Below are 14,562 nucleotides of genomic sequence, written 5' to 3' on the forward strand. Positions count from 1 at the left end.
AAAAACTACTCCATGACCTTTTACAGTAATTCCAATTCATGCATTGTTGCATATTTGTAAAGTATATTTATCACCTTAGATGGTAAGGTCATAAATCCACTGTTTATAAGTTTTATTATCCTGGTATTTTTGAGGTTACTATTTTTAGCGATAAGAAAACTTAATATCTTAGGAACTTCAATCCTTGAATAAGTATTTATTGAGCATTTTATGATTATGGGTAGGAGGCACTACTTAGTATAAAATGCTTTGATGTTGCCATTTAGGAATTTTTAAATTTAAGATTAAAAACTTTGTTATAAACAGCAGCAAAGAGAAAAGTCCCTGGCCACAGAGACTAGACTCTGCAAGTGTTAGTGAACTGTGAGTAGACTCCTGGGTCATCTGTGAATGTTGAATGTACCTTGTGTATCGGAACCAGGGGCTTGCCTTCCTGTGTCGTCATTCAGCACGCTCTGGGGCTCAGCCTGTTTGACCTCCTAGTTCCCTGGGAGGGAAAGCAGATCTACTAGACTGAGTGAAGCACCACCATCAAGGAAGTATATTTATAGTGAGAAAATTCTGGTCATGTATTCTAAAACTAACATGTAGATTATATGTTATTTTAGATTTTCCATACAGCTTCTCATTTCCTTTGGGATAATTGGGTTATCTGGAAATGAAAATCATAGTATTTACAGTATAGATAAGAAGAAAGCCTGTGGGATGGGGGTCAGATGATTACGTGGCAGTCTGTGATTATATGCCATGGCTAATTACAGTATACGAATCATGCTGTGCATACAGATTTTCATTTTGTACGTTTGTGTTTCTCATGTATTTTACATTACGTGAGCAAAGAATATAGATGAGACCAGCATTGTTTCCTCAAAAATGTTACCCCAACTTTAATCTGTTTCAGAAGCAAGGGTCCTTAGTACTATGCTGTGTTCTTAATTGAATTAGAAAATAAAGTAACCATCGCTTCTTGTTATTGCAAAAAGTAGTTCATCAGGTTATGAAGAAAGCTGTAAATGAGGAAGCACAGTGTAAATTTTATATCAAAACTTAATTTATCTGTGGAATTTTATGTATTAGATTTGGGGAGGCACTTGTGCATCCATAGTTATGTTGAAGTATAGCATTAGTATTACTTTATGCTTCACTTTCTTTAATATATTAATCAAGAAATATTTAGTTTGTATTTATACTAATACAGGGTGATGCTTTATGTTACACTTGAAGTGGAAAGAACCAAATACAAAATTTTGTATGTAGTAAAGTGCATTTTAATTTTTTTTTAACATTTATTTATTTTTGAGAGAGAGACAGACATGAGCAGGGAGGGGCAGAGAGAGAGGGAGACACAGAATCTGAAGCAGGCTCCAGGCTCTGAGCTGTCAGCATAGAGCCCAGTGTGGGCTCCAACTCATGAACCATGAGATCATGACCTGAGCCGAAGTCGGACGCTTAACCAACTGAGCTTCCCAGGGGCCCCTATAAAGTGTATTTTAAAAACACTTATAAAGAAATTCCTTGAAAGGAAGTGAGCCCCACATAATTGGGTAGATAGAGTGGCATTTGTGGTGAGAGAATTTTTCATTCTATTTTGCTGTGTTTCCAGTTTTTTTAAACAATGAAACCATATTTTATAATGAGGAAAATGCCCATTATTAGAGAAAGTACATAGCAATAACTTTGGTGATCTTTATTTGATAGTGTATATAAATTATTTATGTGTAATCAAAATAAATTTAGCAGGTATGATATGCCATAAGTTTTTTGTAAGTGAAGACAAAGGATATCTGTTAATGAGTTTCTGTGTGATAATGACTGTGACATACTATTTGCTTTTGGGGTAACTTCTTGTAAAAGGAAAATATAAATGGAATCATGATTGGTTTTTAAGACTGGTAATTTTTATATATTTAGATGACAGTTTTATATTTAGAAAGTTCTTATGGAAATAGAAAATTGTTGAAACCAAGTTAGTTTTGTTTCTTTTTAGAAAATTTTATTTTAAATGCTGACCTTTAAAAAGATGATTTCTCTCTCTCTTCTGACTAGGACATGTATTCTTCTGAGAAACCTTGGACAGCGGATTTTGATTTACTATCTGATTGCGACAGCCTACAGAGATCTTTCCAGTCATGAGTAAGTGTCCTGTGTTTCATTTCAGGGGCCTCAGGAGCATTCACAGTGTACTTAAAATAAAGAAAAAGTTTATTGTTGGCCAAACTGGAATGATGTGGCTTCATCAGAGATCGGATACTCTGATTCAGCTCCGTACCGTGCACCTGTCTGTATTTAAACAAGGAGATACTTTCTGGTGTTTGGTTTATTCTGAGAAGTTAGATATGGTGAGGAAATCTGTGTCATTAGTTTCTTGGCTGATTTATTTCTGTTCTCTAAAATGTTCTGTTGACTGCTCATTGGGAAGTGACTTGTTAAAAACATGAAGAGGGAAGCAGACTCATGAATACAGAGGACAGACTAGTGGTTGCCAGAGGGGAAGTGGGAAAAAGAAAAAAATATGAAGAGGGAGAATTTAAATTGATTGTAATTAACAGAAGCTTAATTGTGTGAAGTTGGATCATTGGTAACATGGGTTAGTATATAAACAAATAAAAAAAATATCTTTATTAACGTCTCTGATGGAATGAGAACCACATGTATCCTATGGACTTTCCAAATTTGATACAGGTTGTATCCTCTTACATAGTTGGTACTATACATAGTATTTTCTGCCTTCTCTGTCTGCTTCTGACTGTGATTAGGAGAGCTGAGTTTTAGTACTTTGTATTAATGTTTATTTTAGAGAGTGAGGGAAGAATTACGATTTTTATCCTGTCTGCAATCATATAACAATTTTGATGTATTTTTTTAAAAGTATAGATTTTTTTTTTATTGTAGGAACTTTGGAATAGAGTGAGCGTTTCCTACTGGAGTATAATGTTAGAGAGTAAACATTTTCACACATAATTCATATTGATTATATTATCTTAATATGGATACAGTAGTTTTTTTGTTTTTTAATTTAATTTACTTTTTTAAAGTTTTTTTTTTAAGTTTGTTTATTTTGAGAGAGAGAGAGAGCGTGTGTGTGTGTGTGTGAGAGAACAGGGGAGGAGGGGAGAGGGAGAGAGAGAGAATCCCAAGCAGGCTCTGCAGGGCTCCATCCCATGAACCTTGAGATCATGACCTGAGCCACAGTCAAGTTGGACACTTAACTGACTGAGCCTCCCAGGCACCCTGGATAGTTTTTACCATTGATTGAAATAATTAAGCAGTTAAATGAAAACAAGGCTGTTGTTGCTTGTGACTGCTTTCTACTAAGAATAATATCGCAAGAAGTGTGCTTTGATTTTCGAGACTGTTCAATGGAGTACTTTTTCAGTGGCCTCCTTTGAGTAAACCAGCATAGTTGCTAGGTGAGTTCAAATACAGAAGCAGCTTTTGTTATTTTGGCTCCATTCAGATGAAATTTTGTGGGAATGTTTGTCTAATGTAAAGTGCCAACTCTAGTAAAGATGGCTGGATGAGTTTATGAAAACTAAGACATGTCCACCAGCATTTTAACTTAAAAATGCTTACATTTTGGGCAATTTACTTTCTGTTCTACTTTGTAATCTTAGTGTTCTGTTAGCACCCCTGTTACAGAGTTCTTTGAGGACAGGTACCCAGGGTCTTTCATTTTTGAATCGCAGCGTCCAACAGGGTCTTGTATACCTGCTCCCTCTGGAAATTCAGAGCCCTGTGTGGACAAATCAGAGGGGAGGGGTCACTTGTTAGCCAACTAATAATAAATTATCTGAACGACATACAACTTTTTATTTGTGAATTACAGTGGTTGTCTTTGATTTCTAAGGTTTTTAGTTGGTTCTTTTTTTAAATTATAGATTACACTTTATAAAAATGCTTATTTATTTACTTATTAAAATATTTGTTGATTTTTGAGAGGGAGAGGGGCAAAGAGACAGGGAGACACAGAATCCAGGCTCCAGGCTCCAAGGCTCCAAGCTGTGAGCTCCAAGCTTGGAGCTCCAGGCTCCAAGGCTCCATGAAGCAGGCTCCAGGCTCCAAGCTGTGAGCACAGAGCCCGACATGGGGCTCGAACTATGAACTGTGAGATCATGACCTGAGCCCAGGTCAGGTGCTTAACTGACTGAGCCACCTAGGCATCCCAAATTGGTTATTTTTTATGCCCTCTAGTTCTTTTTCTCATTTCTGCTTGTTTCTATTTTAAAAATTTGGTTAATTTATTATTCATATATTTCCTGGTGGATCTTTTATGTGCTTCTTTGATCTTTTTCAGATCACTTGATTATTAATTTTGTCTCCAGTGAATTCATATTGTGGTTCTTGCTGCTGTTGGTGTTTTCATCACATTCTGTAGCTTTGCAGGCACGCTCTGGTGGAAATTCTTTCTCTGCCTCCTATGGCTGTCTCCTTTTGTGATTTTTCTTGCTGGGGTAGCCGATTTGCAGTTGTCTCTGCCTGCCTTTGCAGTTCCCAGATCGGAATCAGGTCTTGTGTCAGTGGACCAGGGCACCAGCCTCGTGGTGCTCTTGGTGATATCACAGATTCCGTCACTGAGCCAGCTGGCATTAGGTCAGCAGCTTCCTGAGCTGTAGCTTCGGCAAGTTAGCAAAGGCCTTTTTCAGTCTAATTTTATAATCAAGAAGGATCGCCCCCCTCTCCCGTCGCTCGTTTTAAGCAAGGAGCCTGGCTACTGACCCCGCTTCACATGAACTCTTTTTTACATACAGTTACCCCATGGGATTCATTTCCTGCTGCCCTTTCCTGCTTTGGGGCCCATAGCCCAGCACACCTCCTGGCTTTAGTTTGGCTTACACTGTGTGCTCCTGTTAGATTTCTTTTTATTATTAATGTTTATTTATTTAGAGAGAGTGCAAACAGGGGTAGGGGCAGAGAGAGAGGGAGAGAGAGGGTTCCAAGCAAGCTCTGGTGCTGTCAGTGCAGAGCCTGATGTGGGGCTCGAACTCACGAACTGCGAGATCATGACCTGAGTGGAAATCAAGAGTCAGTGGCTTAACCGACTGAGCCACCCAAGTGCCCCCGTTAGATTTTTAATCTGGAGATGTTTAACATGGTTTGGGGCGTAGGTATCTCACTTGAGTGATTCGTTCGTATATTTTGTCTGTAATTTCTCTATGTTTGGTGTTTTGGTGTGAAGACAAGGGAACCACCAAGAATGCACACGCCACTGGAGGTTTAAACCCTGGTGTTACCGTCAAGTCCAAACTCATTATTTCACAGTGAACAAGAAAACCCAGTTTGTGCTTAGTTCCCTGGCTCCTAGTGTCCTCTCTGCCATCCGAGCCCCTGTGCTCGCTGGGTGAGCCCATTATGCTGCTTCCTTGTGGCCGTCTGCTGGCCTCATTCGAGCCCTGTCATACTGTGCTAAGTCACAGCTAGTCACTCTTACTTTCATGGACTCTGTAAGATCCTTGGGGGCAATGGTTTTTATTGCTAGTGCTGAGCACTTTTCCTGGCTCCCAACAGACGCTCAATAAATGGTACATGGATCAGGTGTTCCTAAGTAACATCCTTTAGTATGTAGTCGCTAGTCCATGTGTAAGTGTTTTTAGTGACATTTAAGCTGATCCTATGTGAAGAGAGATTGAAGGTTGAGTGTGGGGGTGAGTTAGTGTGTATATGTGGAGGGGAAGGGAGTATGGCAAAGGATAGAGCATTCTAAGGATGTCGAGGAGTGTGAGAAAGGCACGAAGGTGTGACTACACGTAGGTGTTAGCACGTAGTTGAGCATTTGGGAGCATAGAGATGGGGAATGGAGACCGTGAGAGAGAAAGCTGGTGGAGACACAACCAGGGTCGAGGTCACGGGCATTCCAGGAAGTTTGGACTTCATCCTGTATGGCTTAAGGAGCTGTTAAAGAAGTTCATTTAGGAGAGGGGCGCCTCAGTTGGTTGAGCATCTGACTTCGGCTCAGGGCATGGTCTCACAGTTCCGTAAGTTTGAGCCCCACATCAGGCTCTTCGCTCTCAGTGTGGAGTCTGCTTGGGATCCTCTGTCTCCCTCTCTTCCTGCCTCTCCCCTGTGCTTTCTCTCTCTCAAAAATAAATAAACATTAAAAAAAAAAAGTTCACTTAGGGGAGCAACTGACGTTTTCATTCTGGAAAAATTACTGTGACAAATAGACTTTTTTGTTAGAAGTAATTTAAAAAAATCGGTTACAGGCGGTGTTTGCATTTTTCTGACTTTTTTTCTTAGTTTTAAGCTCATCCTCGTTTAAGCTCAAAGCTTCCTTTGAAATAGCCTGTGAGTTACATTTCTTATGCTTGCCGGTTTGATGGTCTGTCGTTCTTAAGCAGGCCACTGTAACCATAGGTTGGCGAGTGTTACAGTGTCAATGTTACGATGCAATTGCCAGGGGGTGGTTGCAAGTTTTCAAAAAGGTGGGAACAGAGTGTATCAGAGTTCCTGTTTTTGAAAAAAATAGGGGAGAATCATGGTACAGGTTAAAAAATAGGATAGTATGTCTCGATAGAATTTCCAAACCTGGGTTTGAGTGAGAATGACAGGTAACCAAAGGTTTTTTCACTATTTCTCCAGCTATTAAAAGAAAGGTGGATACTTGTTATGTGTGGGCGGGTTTCTCCCTGAAGCATTTCCTGACCCTTGCCACGTCATGGACCACACAGGCCACGGTAGGAGTTGTACGGCAGGCGTGGTGGACCGTTGGGGGCTTGGCGGGGACCGGCCCTCCCCAGGCTGTTCCTTGTGCCCGGCTGCCGAGCCTCCGCTTTCCCCGCGCTGTCTGGCACACTGGTTGGGGTCCCGGCTGCAGAGCTTAGAGAATTTGTTACGTGTTTGAGATGTGTTTCAGCTTTTAGTCTGGGACTTTGTGTATTCTGTCCAGTTCTGAGGCTAGATGCTTACCTTGTGGAAAATGTATTCTGTGGCGCTGCTGCGATGTGCCTTTCATTGTGGTTGTCAACTTTACCACAATCACAGAAAAAGCCTTTTTGATTTCTAGTATTGAATTGTGTTTGTTTTTCTGTATTTGCATATTTTGCAATGTTACACATTTGTCAAGATTTTTTTTCAAAATGTTTCTTATCATGGTGCCAAAGATGAAATATTTATGTGAAAGTTGTTATATTTAAACTGTAGCTATAGTTTGAAATGGACCTCTTCCGTCTTTAATGGGGATTCTAACAACAGGAGTAGTTCTTGTAAAAAGCATTGCCGAGCAATTTCTATATGAGATTTTGGAAGAATGTGTTAAAAAAAAAAAATAAGCCAAGAAAGCATCAAAAGCCAGAAGTGATTATTTAGGGTACTACTTAATTTTATTTGCCTATGTTTTAACTTAAAAAAATAAAGCTTATCTGCTCTAAAATTTTAGTCTTATGTATTTTATTTCACTTTCTTCAGAAAACTTTTTTTTTTTTTTTTTTTTTAAGGAGGTTTTTTTTTTTTNGACTTGGCGATCCAGGAGTGATTCTGTTACATTGGAGTGTTTGATCCTGCCCTTTGGCCTAAATACAGGAGTGGGGTTTTTGAGGTCACTTCTGGCTATGAAACATTTCTCATGTAACTGAGGAAAAAGTAATGGCAGTGAGTAATTTGGGATGTGGTATATTTATGGGTTTCTCATAGAGAATATATCATTATTCCTCTGGAGCAGTGGACTAAGAGTTCATGCTGAAGTGAAAACAATTTGTTTTAACATTTGTTGGAACAGGTAATGTTATAGATAAGTGAGTAGATTACTGAGTCCCTCAGTCCGGCATGAAGATCCTTCTGAGTCTTATTTTTAAATAGAAAAATCAGGCAACAAATAATAGAAGGCTTTCCCTAAGTATTGGCTAAGGTTTCTGTCTAGAATTATAATCTGTCTAGATCTATATATCCTGTTTTATGGAATAGCTGTGTACCTTAGAAGCTGGGTAGAGCTTAAAGGAAAGAAAATTTAAGTTGAATTGTATTTTGAATTCTGGGGTATCTGTATTTAATAAAATTTTGAAAAAAGTCCCTTTCTTTTATTAAATGTCTGTTTGTTATATTAAGAATTGTTTATGTTTGTTAAGTTTGGATTTTGGAGGTAAAGTTTTAAATGTTCACCATTCTTAAAATGAATATATAGTTGATCCTTGAACAACATAGGTTTGCATGTGTGAGTCCACTTATTTAACATGGATTTTTAAAATAAATCCAGTATAGTACTGTATGGTGACAGATGGTAGGTGCACTTGTGAATACAGCACAATGTATGGTTAGTTGTTGGATGACTGTATTGTACACTCGAAACTAATGTAACATCATGTGTCAACTATACTTAAAAAGACTACAGTGCAGTACTCTAAATGTAGTTTCCTTATGATTATTTTAATAACATTTTTGTTTCTCTAGCTTTATTGTAAGACTACAGCATATAATACATCTGACGTGAAATGTGTGTTAATCAACTCTATCTGTAAGGCTTCCATTCTGTTAGTAGTTACGTTTCTGGGGGGTCAGAAGTTAGAGGCAGATTTTCAGTTTTGTGGGGGTTTGGTGTCCCTAACTCCCTCCTTGTTGCAGGGTCAACTGTATAATCAGTGGGTTTTAATTGGGGCGGGGGATGAATTTGGAAGTGTATCGAGACTTTTTGGTTGTCATGGTTACTAGGGAGCCCTACCGGTGTTTAGCGGGCGGAGGCCACATACACTGTACAGTAGTCCCTGTTGAGAGATGCTGTGTCACCTGTCTGACCTGTGGCAGCAGTGCAGTGGGGCTAAGGTGATGGAGAATGCCAACAAAAACTGCTTCTCCGGAAATTTATTAGATCAGTTTTTTGGTTTAAGGCACTTCATTGTGTTAAGACTAACCATCAAAAATGGAATATACTTTACTTGTAGCAATTTGTCATCTTTTTGACCACTACAGAAAAGTAATTCTTAGTTTGATACTATGGGACATTGAATATGAGTTTAATGTAGTATTTCTTATAGAGAATATTCAGTTATAGTGTTCAGTGTAAGGGGACGCCGGGATGGCTCTGTCAGTTGAGCATCCGACTCTTAATTTTGTCTCAGGTCATGATCCCAGTGTCCTGGGATTGAGTCCCATGTGTGCGCATGCTCTCCTGTTCACTCTCAAATTAATTAAAAAAAAAGAAATATAGTAGAAGTACAGTATAATATTAAGTTTTGTTAGGAGATGGTTTACATTATTTTGTATCTTCTTGTTTTGATATTTTTTCAAACTTGTAACAAGAAAAGTTATAAACATAGAACCCAAATTCTTCATATACGTTTTATCTGGTGTACCAATTGTTTATATTTTGTCCGTTTGATTATCTTTCTTGTTCTCTCTGTGACACACACAGACATACATCTATACATTCATATATATATAAAGGAAATTGATTTGTAGTTAAACAAGACATCTTCTGTGGAAATCATTTTCTTTTATTACAAGTCATTTAAATTCTTAGCATAAATGTCACTTACTATAATGTTACAGTATAATCTCAGTAAAGCTAAATTGCTTTTGCTAGTTAAATCTTAAAATATCAAACCATTTACCTACTGTTGTTACGCTATTATTGTTTAAACACTACATTATTTACATAGGTTTTGTAGGCCTGTCATTAACATGTTCCTTTTCCATCTGTGTAATATAGATAACCTTGGTATATAAATCAACTTGAATTAAAATTCTTTAGTGTGACACAAAGCAGGGTGCTCCAAACAACCTCTTTATAATAGTTTTAAGGTACTCTCTTCTTAAGAGAAACTCTTTCAAATCCCATTCTGAGAGAGTAAGTTTTCCAGTGGCAATCTTCTTTTCAGAGTCCCAGACACCTGGGTTGGCTTTGCTGTTAACTCGCCATGTTATGTATAGCCATGGGCTTGACCCCTTTAGTGTGCCTCTATCCTCCCAACACCTCCCATCTGCATCCCCCCCCACCGGTTTCTTTTTTTCAGTGTGGGGACTGGGCTACATTGTCTGGAAGCCTTCTAGCTCTAAAATTTATGGTTCTGTCAGTGAGAAAAGTTCATTTCCAATTTTGCCTTGTAGGAACATAGCTATGGGATAAAATGAGCTATGTCTCTGTTAAGCTTAATTAAGAAGACCGAAACATGCAGTTTTCTGGGTTTGGGGGCCTACTTTTGTCGCTCCAAATTGGAATTTGCGTCCTGGTTATTTCAGAGGTTCTTTTGTTCCAAATGTAGGCACATGTTCTCTGTTCATTCTGCTGCTTCTCTAGGCAAGCAGAGATAGAGGGGAATATATATTTAAAATTAATAACCTTAACTATTCATCTTATCTCTCTCATTAATTTCAGAAAATATTTGATTTATACAGTTTATCCTTGAATCTGTGTTTTTAGAAGTGATGTACTGGTTTAACATATTCCATATCCTTTTTATATTAACGTCTCTAAAAATGAATTTCTACATGAAAATATTGTATGTATGACTTTTAGTATTTCTCATTTGTTAAAAGACACACAGTGGAAAGCGCATCTTAGTAAGTGATTTTCCTTTTTTTTTTTTGGACAGTTGTTTATACAGAATCAACCATGGTAGAACTGCCTCAGGGAAGGTCTAGGAAAACAACACCTTGCGACAATGCGTTTCTGAAAGCATGACTTTACAGCTAGGAAATGGCTATGTTGTAAACCTTTAACGAGAACTCAGCTCACTTCAAAGGAGAGGAAAAAGGAAAAGAAAGGCTGTGTTGGATCTTTTATTCTTGACTCACTGTATAAATTAGATATGTATAGAATACAAGAGCTCATGCTGGTGCAAAATCCCCGAGTGCTAAGGCTGAAGTCTGAGTTTTAAAATTTTGAGAAATAGCTGAATTCTATATGGAGGAAAGTTGGCAAAGTGTTTTACTTTGACTGTAATTAACACAAGCAAGTGATATTTGTTATATGGTGTGACTAATAAATCTGCACATATTAACATTCAGGGTTTTTAAAAAAATAGTGTCTGGACAGCTATATATTATCACATTTTGGCTCAAATACAAATAGACATATTCTATTAAGGGAATTTGAGCCTGTCAGTTTGTATGATGGATGTCATTATATGGTTGTCTCCTCATTTTCCAGAAGTGTGAAATTGATATTAAAAATTTCCAGGCCTCTATCTTCCTCCCTCAAAATTGATCTAAAATAGTGTTTTAATATTACGTTCACTTTTCTCTTTTCGAGATGGACAAGGTGACTATGAAAGTAATTCTTTTTAGCCTCTCTTTAAAGCTGTTGGTTAGAAAGGGTCAGGAACAGAGTGGAAACATCTTCCCAGTTCTTCCCCTCTCCTCAGTCTCTCCTACTTCACGCACTGAGTCATAGGTTGGTTCTTAAATTCATGTTCAGAGATAGTGGTCATGTGCAGGCATTTGATTGTAGAGTGCTATTTTTCACCCTGAATTCAGAAGCTGACTCCTGCTGGCATCACCTACGTACCCTGGAGTCAGACCAGTTTTCTTTCCCACTCACACATATATTTGGAGCATTCAGGTGTTAAGCTGTAAACAGTGGAACGTGAAAAGATTTCAGTAAGACACGAATACACGCTCCTACACATTCAGATTACATTGCGGAGCATGGGGAGTCACAGTGTCTTTTAAAAAATACAGTTGTCTGTTTCAGATTCCAGAAGAATGGAATAGAAATGTAAGTTGCAAGGCTGTGTTAGTAAAGACTTCAACACTCTCCAGTCAAGTACTGTGTTCCATGTCTTCCCTGTTTAACCTTGTTCTAATGCAGAGTGAGGTGGAATATGTTTGATTGATCCTAACTTAAAAGAAATTTGAGAAAACAAACATGTACACATACTTTAAGTTTTTATATGAATTCACGGTAATTGCTCTTGTGTATTTTCTTTAGATAATAACTTTTTGTTATTTTCTTTATGTGCTATGTAGATGAAGTGGGAAGTGTCCTGGGTTAGGGAAGGAGGGGCTAGGTCTTACCGGCGTCGGAAGAACATTGCAAACTTGTTTACTTGTGACAATTATGGTACCACAGAATTTGAATTTGATTTTCAAACCTGCTTGAATTTGTTGCTTTGACTGCATCAACACGACTTTATATGCCAAACGATGGATACAGACTGTTAAATCATGATCACTAAGGTATATTTCATTAGCATGCTTTCTTATCAAAAATGTCGTTTCTGATGCTACCATCAGAATAGCCTAGAAGCTTGCAAGGAGGGGTTACTTTACTGCTAACTAAGGGGAAATCTTCTTTGTCACTTAGAGTCTCCTGAGGAAAGATGCTTCTCCATTGCTGTGTTCTAGGTCCAGGTTACCCCATGTGGAGTCATTAGGGCCACTGTGATTTTCTTTTTTTGCCCAAATCAGCCTTAAACAGTTTATGGGAAGTCTGTACTTACATGTACCTGTAGGTGTGTTTACTGATATGTACGGGGGAATTTTGTCCAGGGCAGGAGGAAGACCCCACTCCAACTTTCTCTGTACCCAAACTGACTTTGTTAAGGGGAACTTCGAACTCAAAGAATTCCTTAGTACAAGTAACTCTGTACTTAAATTACTTTAAAATGTTTGGTGTATTACAAAAGTGAAGTCATTATTGTCCTTTCCCCTAAAATGTGTTGTCAGAATTGTTAGCCATCAGAGGTTTTGTTCTCACCCAAGAGATGTGCTTTTCTAACCCAGTGCCGAGCTGGGTGCTGATGGAAAATAACAGTGCTGAGATCGGCAAAGTTTTCTTTCTGATTTCTTCCTTTGATTAGTATGTATATCTTCTCAGCAGGTGAAATTCTACCTCACCTTCCCAACTAGCCCAACTTAATATTTTTAATAAGATCAATCCTTTATTTTTTTATTTCTGAAAATATGTTTTATAAAATACATATTGCTTATTTGTTTTGAAACTATTTGAGCGTAGCTTGCATATATCTCACACTCTTTACCCATTTGTCTTCAGCGTGAAGTTTCGAAGAACAAGGGTATTTTCTTTCATAACCACAATCAAATTGCCAAGTAGGTAAATTATGTTTATCTAGTTTACAATCCTTCTTCCATGGCTCAGTTTCCCTGTAACGCCCTGGAGCATAGATTTTAACACCCCCCCCTCCCCCGGGCAGGGTCTGGCTGGGGGGTGTTCCCCACCAGCTGAGTTCAGGTGTTAGGTCTCTGAAGGCTCCTTGAACCTGGGACCTCAAGTGTTCTTTACCTTTCATGATATTGGTGTCTTGAAAGACTGCAGCCCAGTTGTTTTGTAGAGTAGCCCTCAGGTTCGGGTTGTCAGTGGGCTCCTGTGGTGGAGTCCCTCCTAGAGGGTGTGACTGTTTGGGGACATTACTCCAGGAGGCTTGTCTGGAAGAGACAGGAAGACTGCATGGTGATCTCTTCACTTTTCTCATTTAGCTTTTCAACAGAAAAATTTACCATTTCTTCCTTAATTGAAATAGGATTTGTATCTCTTGCATAGGAACAGGATTTATTGCTCTGGTTTACTCGTTTCTGTTTGGCTTTTATTAGGTAGGCTTGAGAAAAATGGCATGCGGTATTTTCTAGAATGAGGTGACCTTGAAAGGAGACAACATTTGGCTTTTATCAAGAGATTTTCTGCACAGTTCCTATTTTAAATTATGTTGACAAAATTTCAAGATGCTTTCGAACAAACGTTTTTAAGGGATAAGGTATAGCACGATTGAATTTGTTTCCTAGCAATCAACCAGCTGCAGCTCTTTATGTATCAGTTGAGATTGCTTCACTAAGGATTAGCTTTTCGTAAAACCCGGTACCTCTTTGTCTTTGTCCTAATAAATTTTCTGTAGCCAAAAATAGAATAAATGAACACATCAAGACTCATTAGGTTTTAGAGATTTATGGGTTTTATTAGATTTTAATGTGAAATGTCAGGATACTTACCATCTATAGTAATGTCTCTTAAAAGTTTAATAATTGCAAGGTGTAGTGAAAACTAGAAAATTAATTTGGAATATTGCAAAGTGTAAGAGATTCATATCTCGCTTTTTAGACAACTTTGAGACACAGGATGCTATAAATTGATTTCTTATTTATTTATTTTTATTTATTTCTAGGAGAGAGAGAGACAGACAGCATGAGCAGGGGAGGGTCAGAGAGAGAGGGAGTCACAGACTCTGAAACAGGCTCCAGGCTCTGAGCTGGCAGTCAGCACAGAGCCCGACATGGGGCTCGAACCCACAAACCGTGAGATCATGACCTAAGCGAAAGTCACCCAGGCGCCCCTTGATTTCTTATTTTAACAGTTATGGTGTTTGAATCTGATTTGACGACGAATTTTAAGGAAGGGAATATATCATTTTGAATAATAATTGTGTCTTTATTTCCGTATTAGCAGATACTAATGGGTACCTCCAAGCGGACTGCAGCCGGGCGGGTCATTACAGACCAGAACCCGACAAGCAGGGCCCTTGGCCTCTGGGAGCACAGAGCTAGCGGGACGGACGCTGCACGAGCGGCACAGTGTGCCTGGCACAGGAAGGGAACCGCGGGAGGCTGCCGGCGCCCGGCCGGGCTGCGGGCCGGTGGGAAGGCTGCTCCTGGGAAATCCTGTTCCAGCTGAGGTCTGGCTAAGTG

General features: G+C 38.7%; 1 protein-coding gene across 2 annotated transcripts in view; it reads left to right on the forward strand.

The window, feature by feature from the left end:
- Positions 1-2,044: 2,044 nt before the first annotated feature.
- USP6NL (USP6 N-terminal like) overlaps positions 2,045-14,562 on the forward strand; it is a 160,707-nt gene continuing 148,189 nt past the window's right edge. For both annotated transcript variants that reach the window (XM_077758522.1, XM_077758523.1), the window contains exon 1: positions 2,045-2,133. In XM_077758522.1, coding sequence (XP_077614648.1) covers positions 2,130-2,133 — 4 coding nt within the window. In that variant the 5' untranslated portion in view covers positions 2,045-2,129. The remainder of the gene's footprint in view (positions 2,134-14,562) is intronic.

The sequence above is a fragment of the Crocuta crocuta genome, unplaced genomic scaffold (assembly GCF_008692635.1).
Source record: "Crocuta crocuta isolate KB4526 unplaced genomic scaffold, BGI_CrCroc_1.0 scaffold32, whole genome shotgun sequence".
NCBI classification, from domain to species: Eukaryota; Metazoa; Chordata; class Mammalia; order Carnivora; family Hyaenidae; genus Crocuta; species Crocuta crocuta.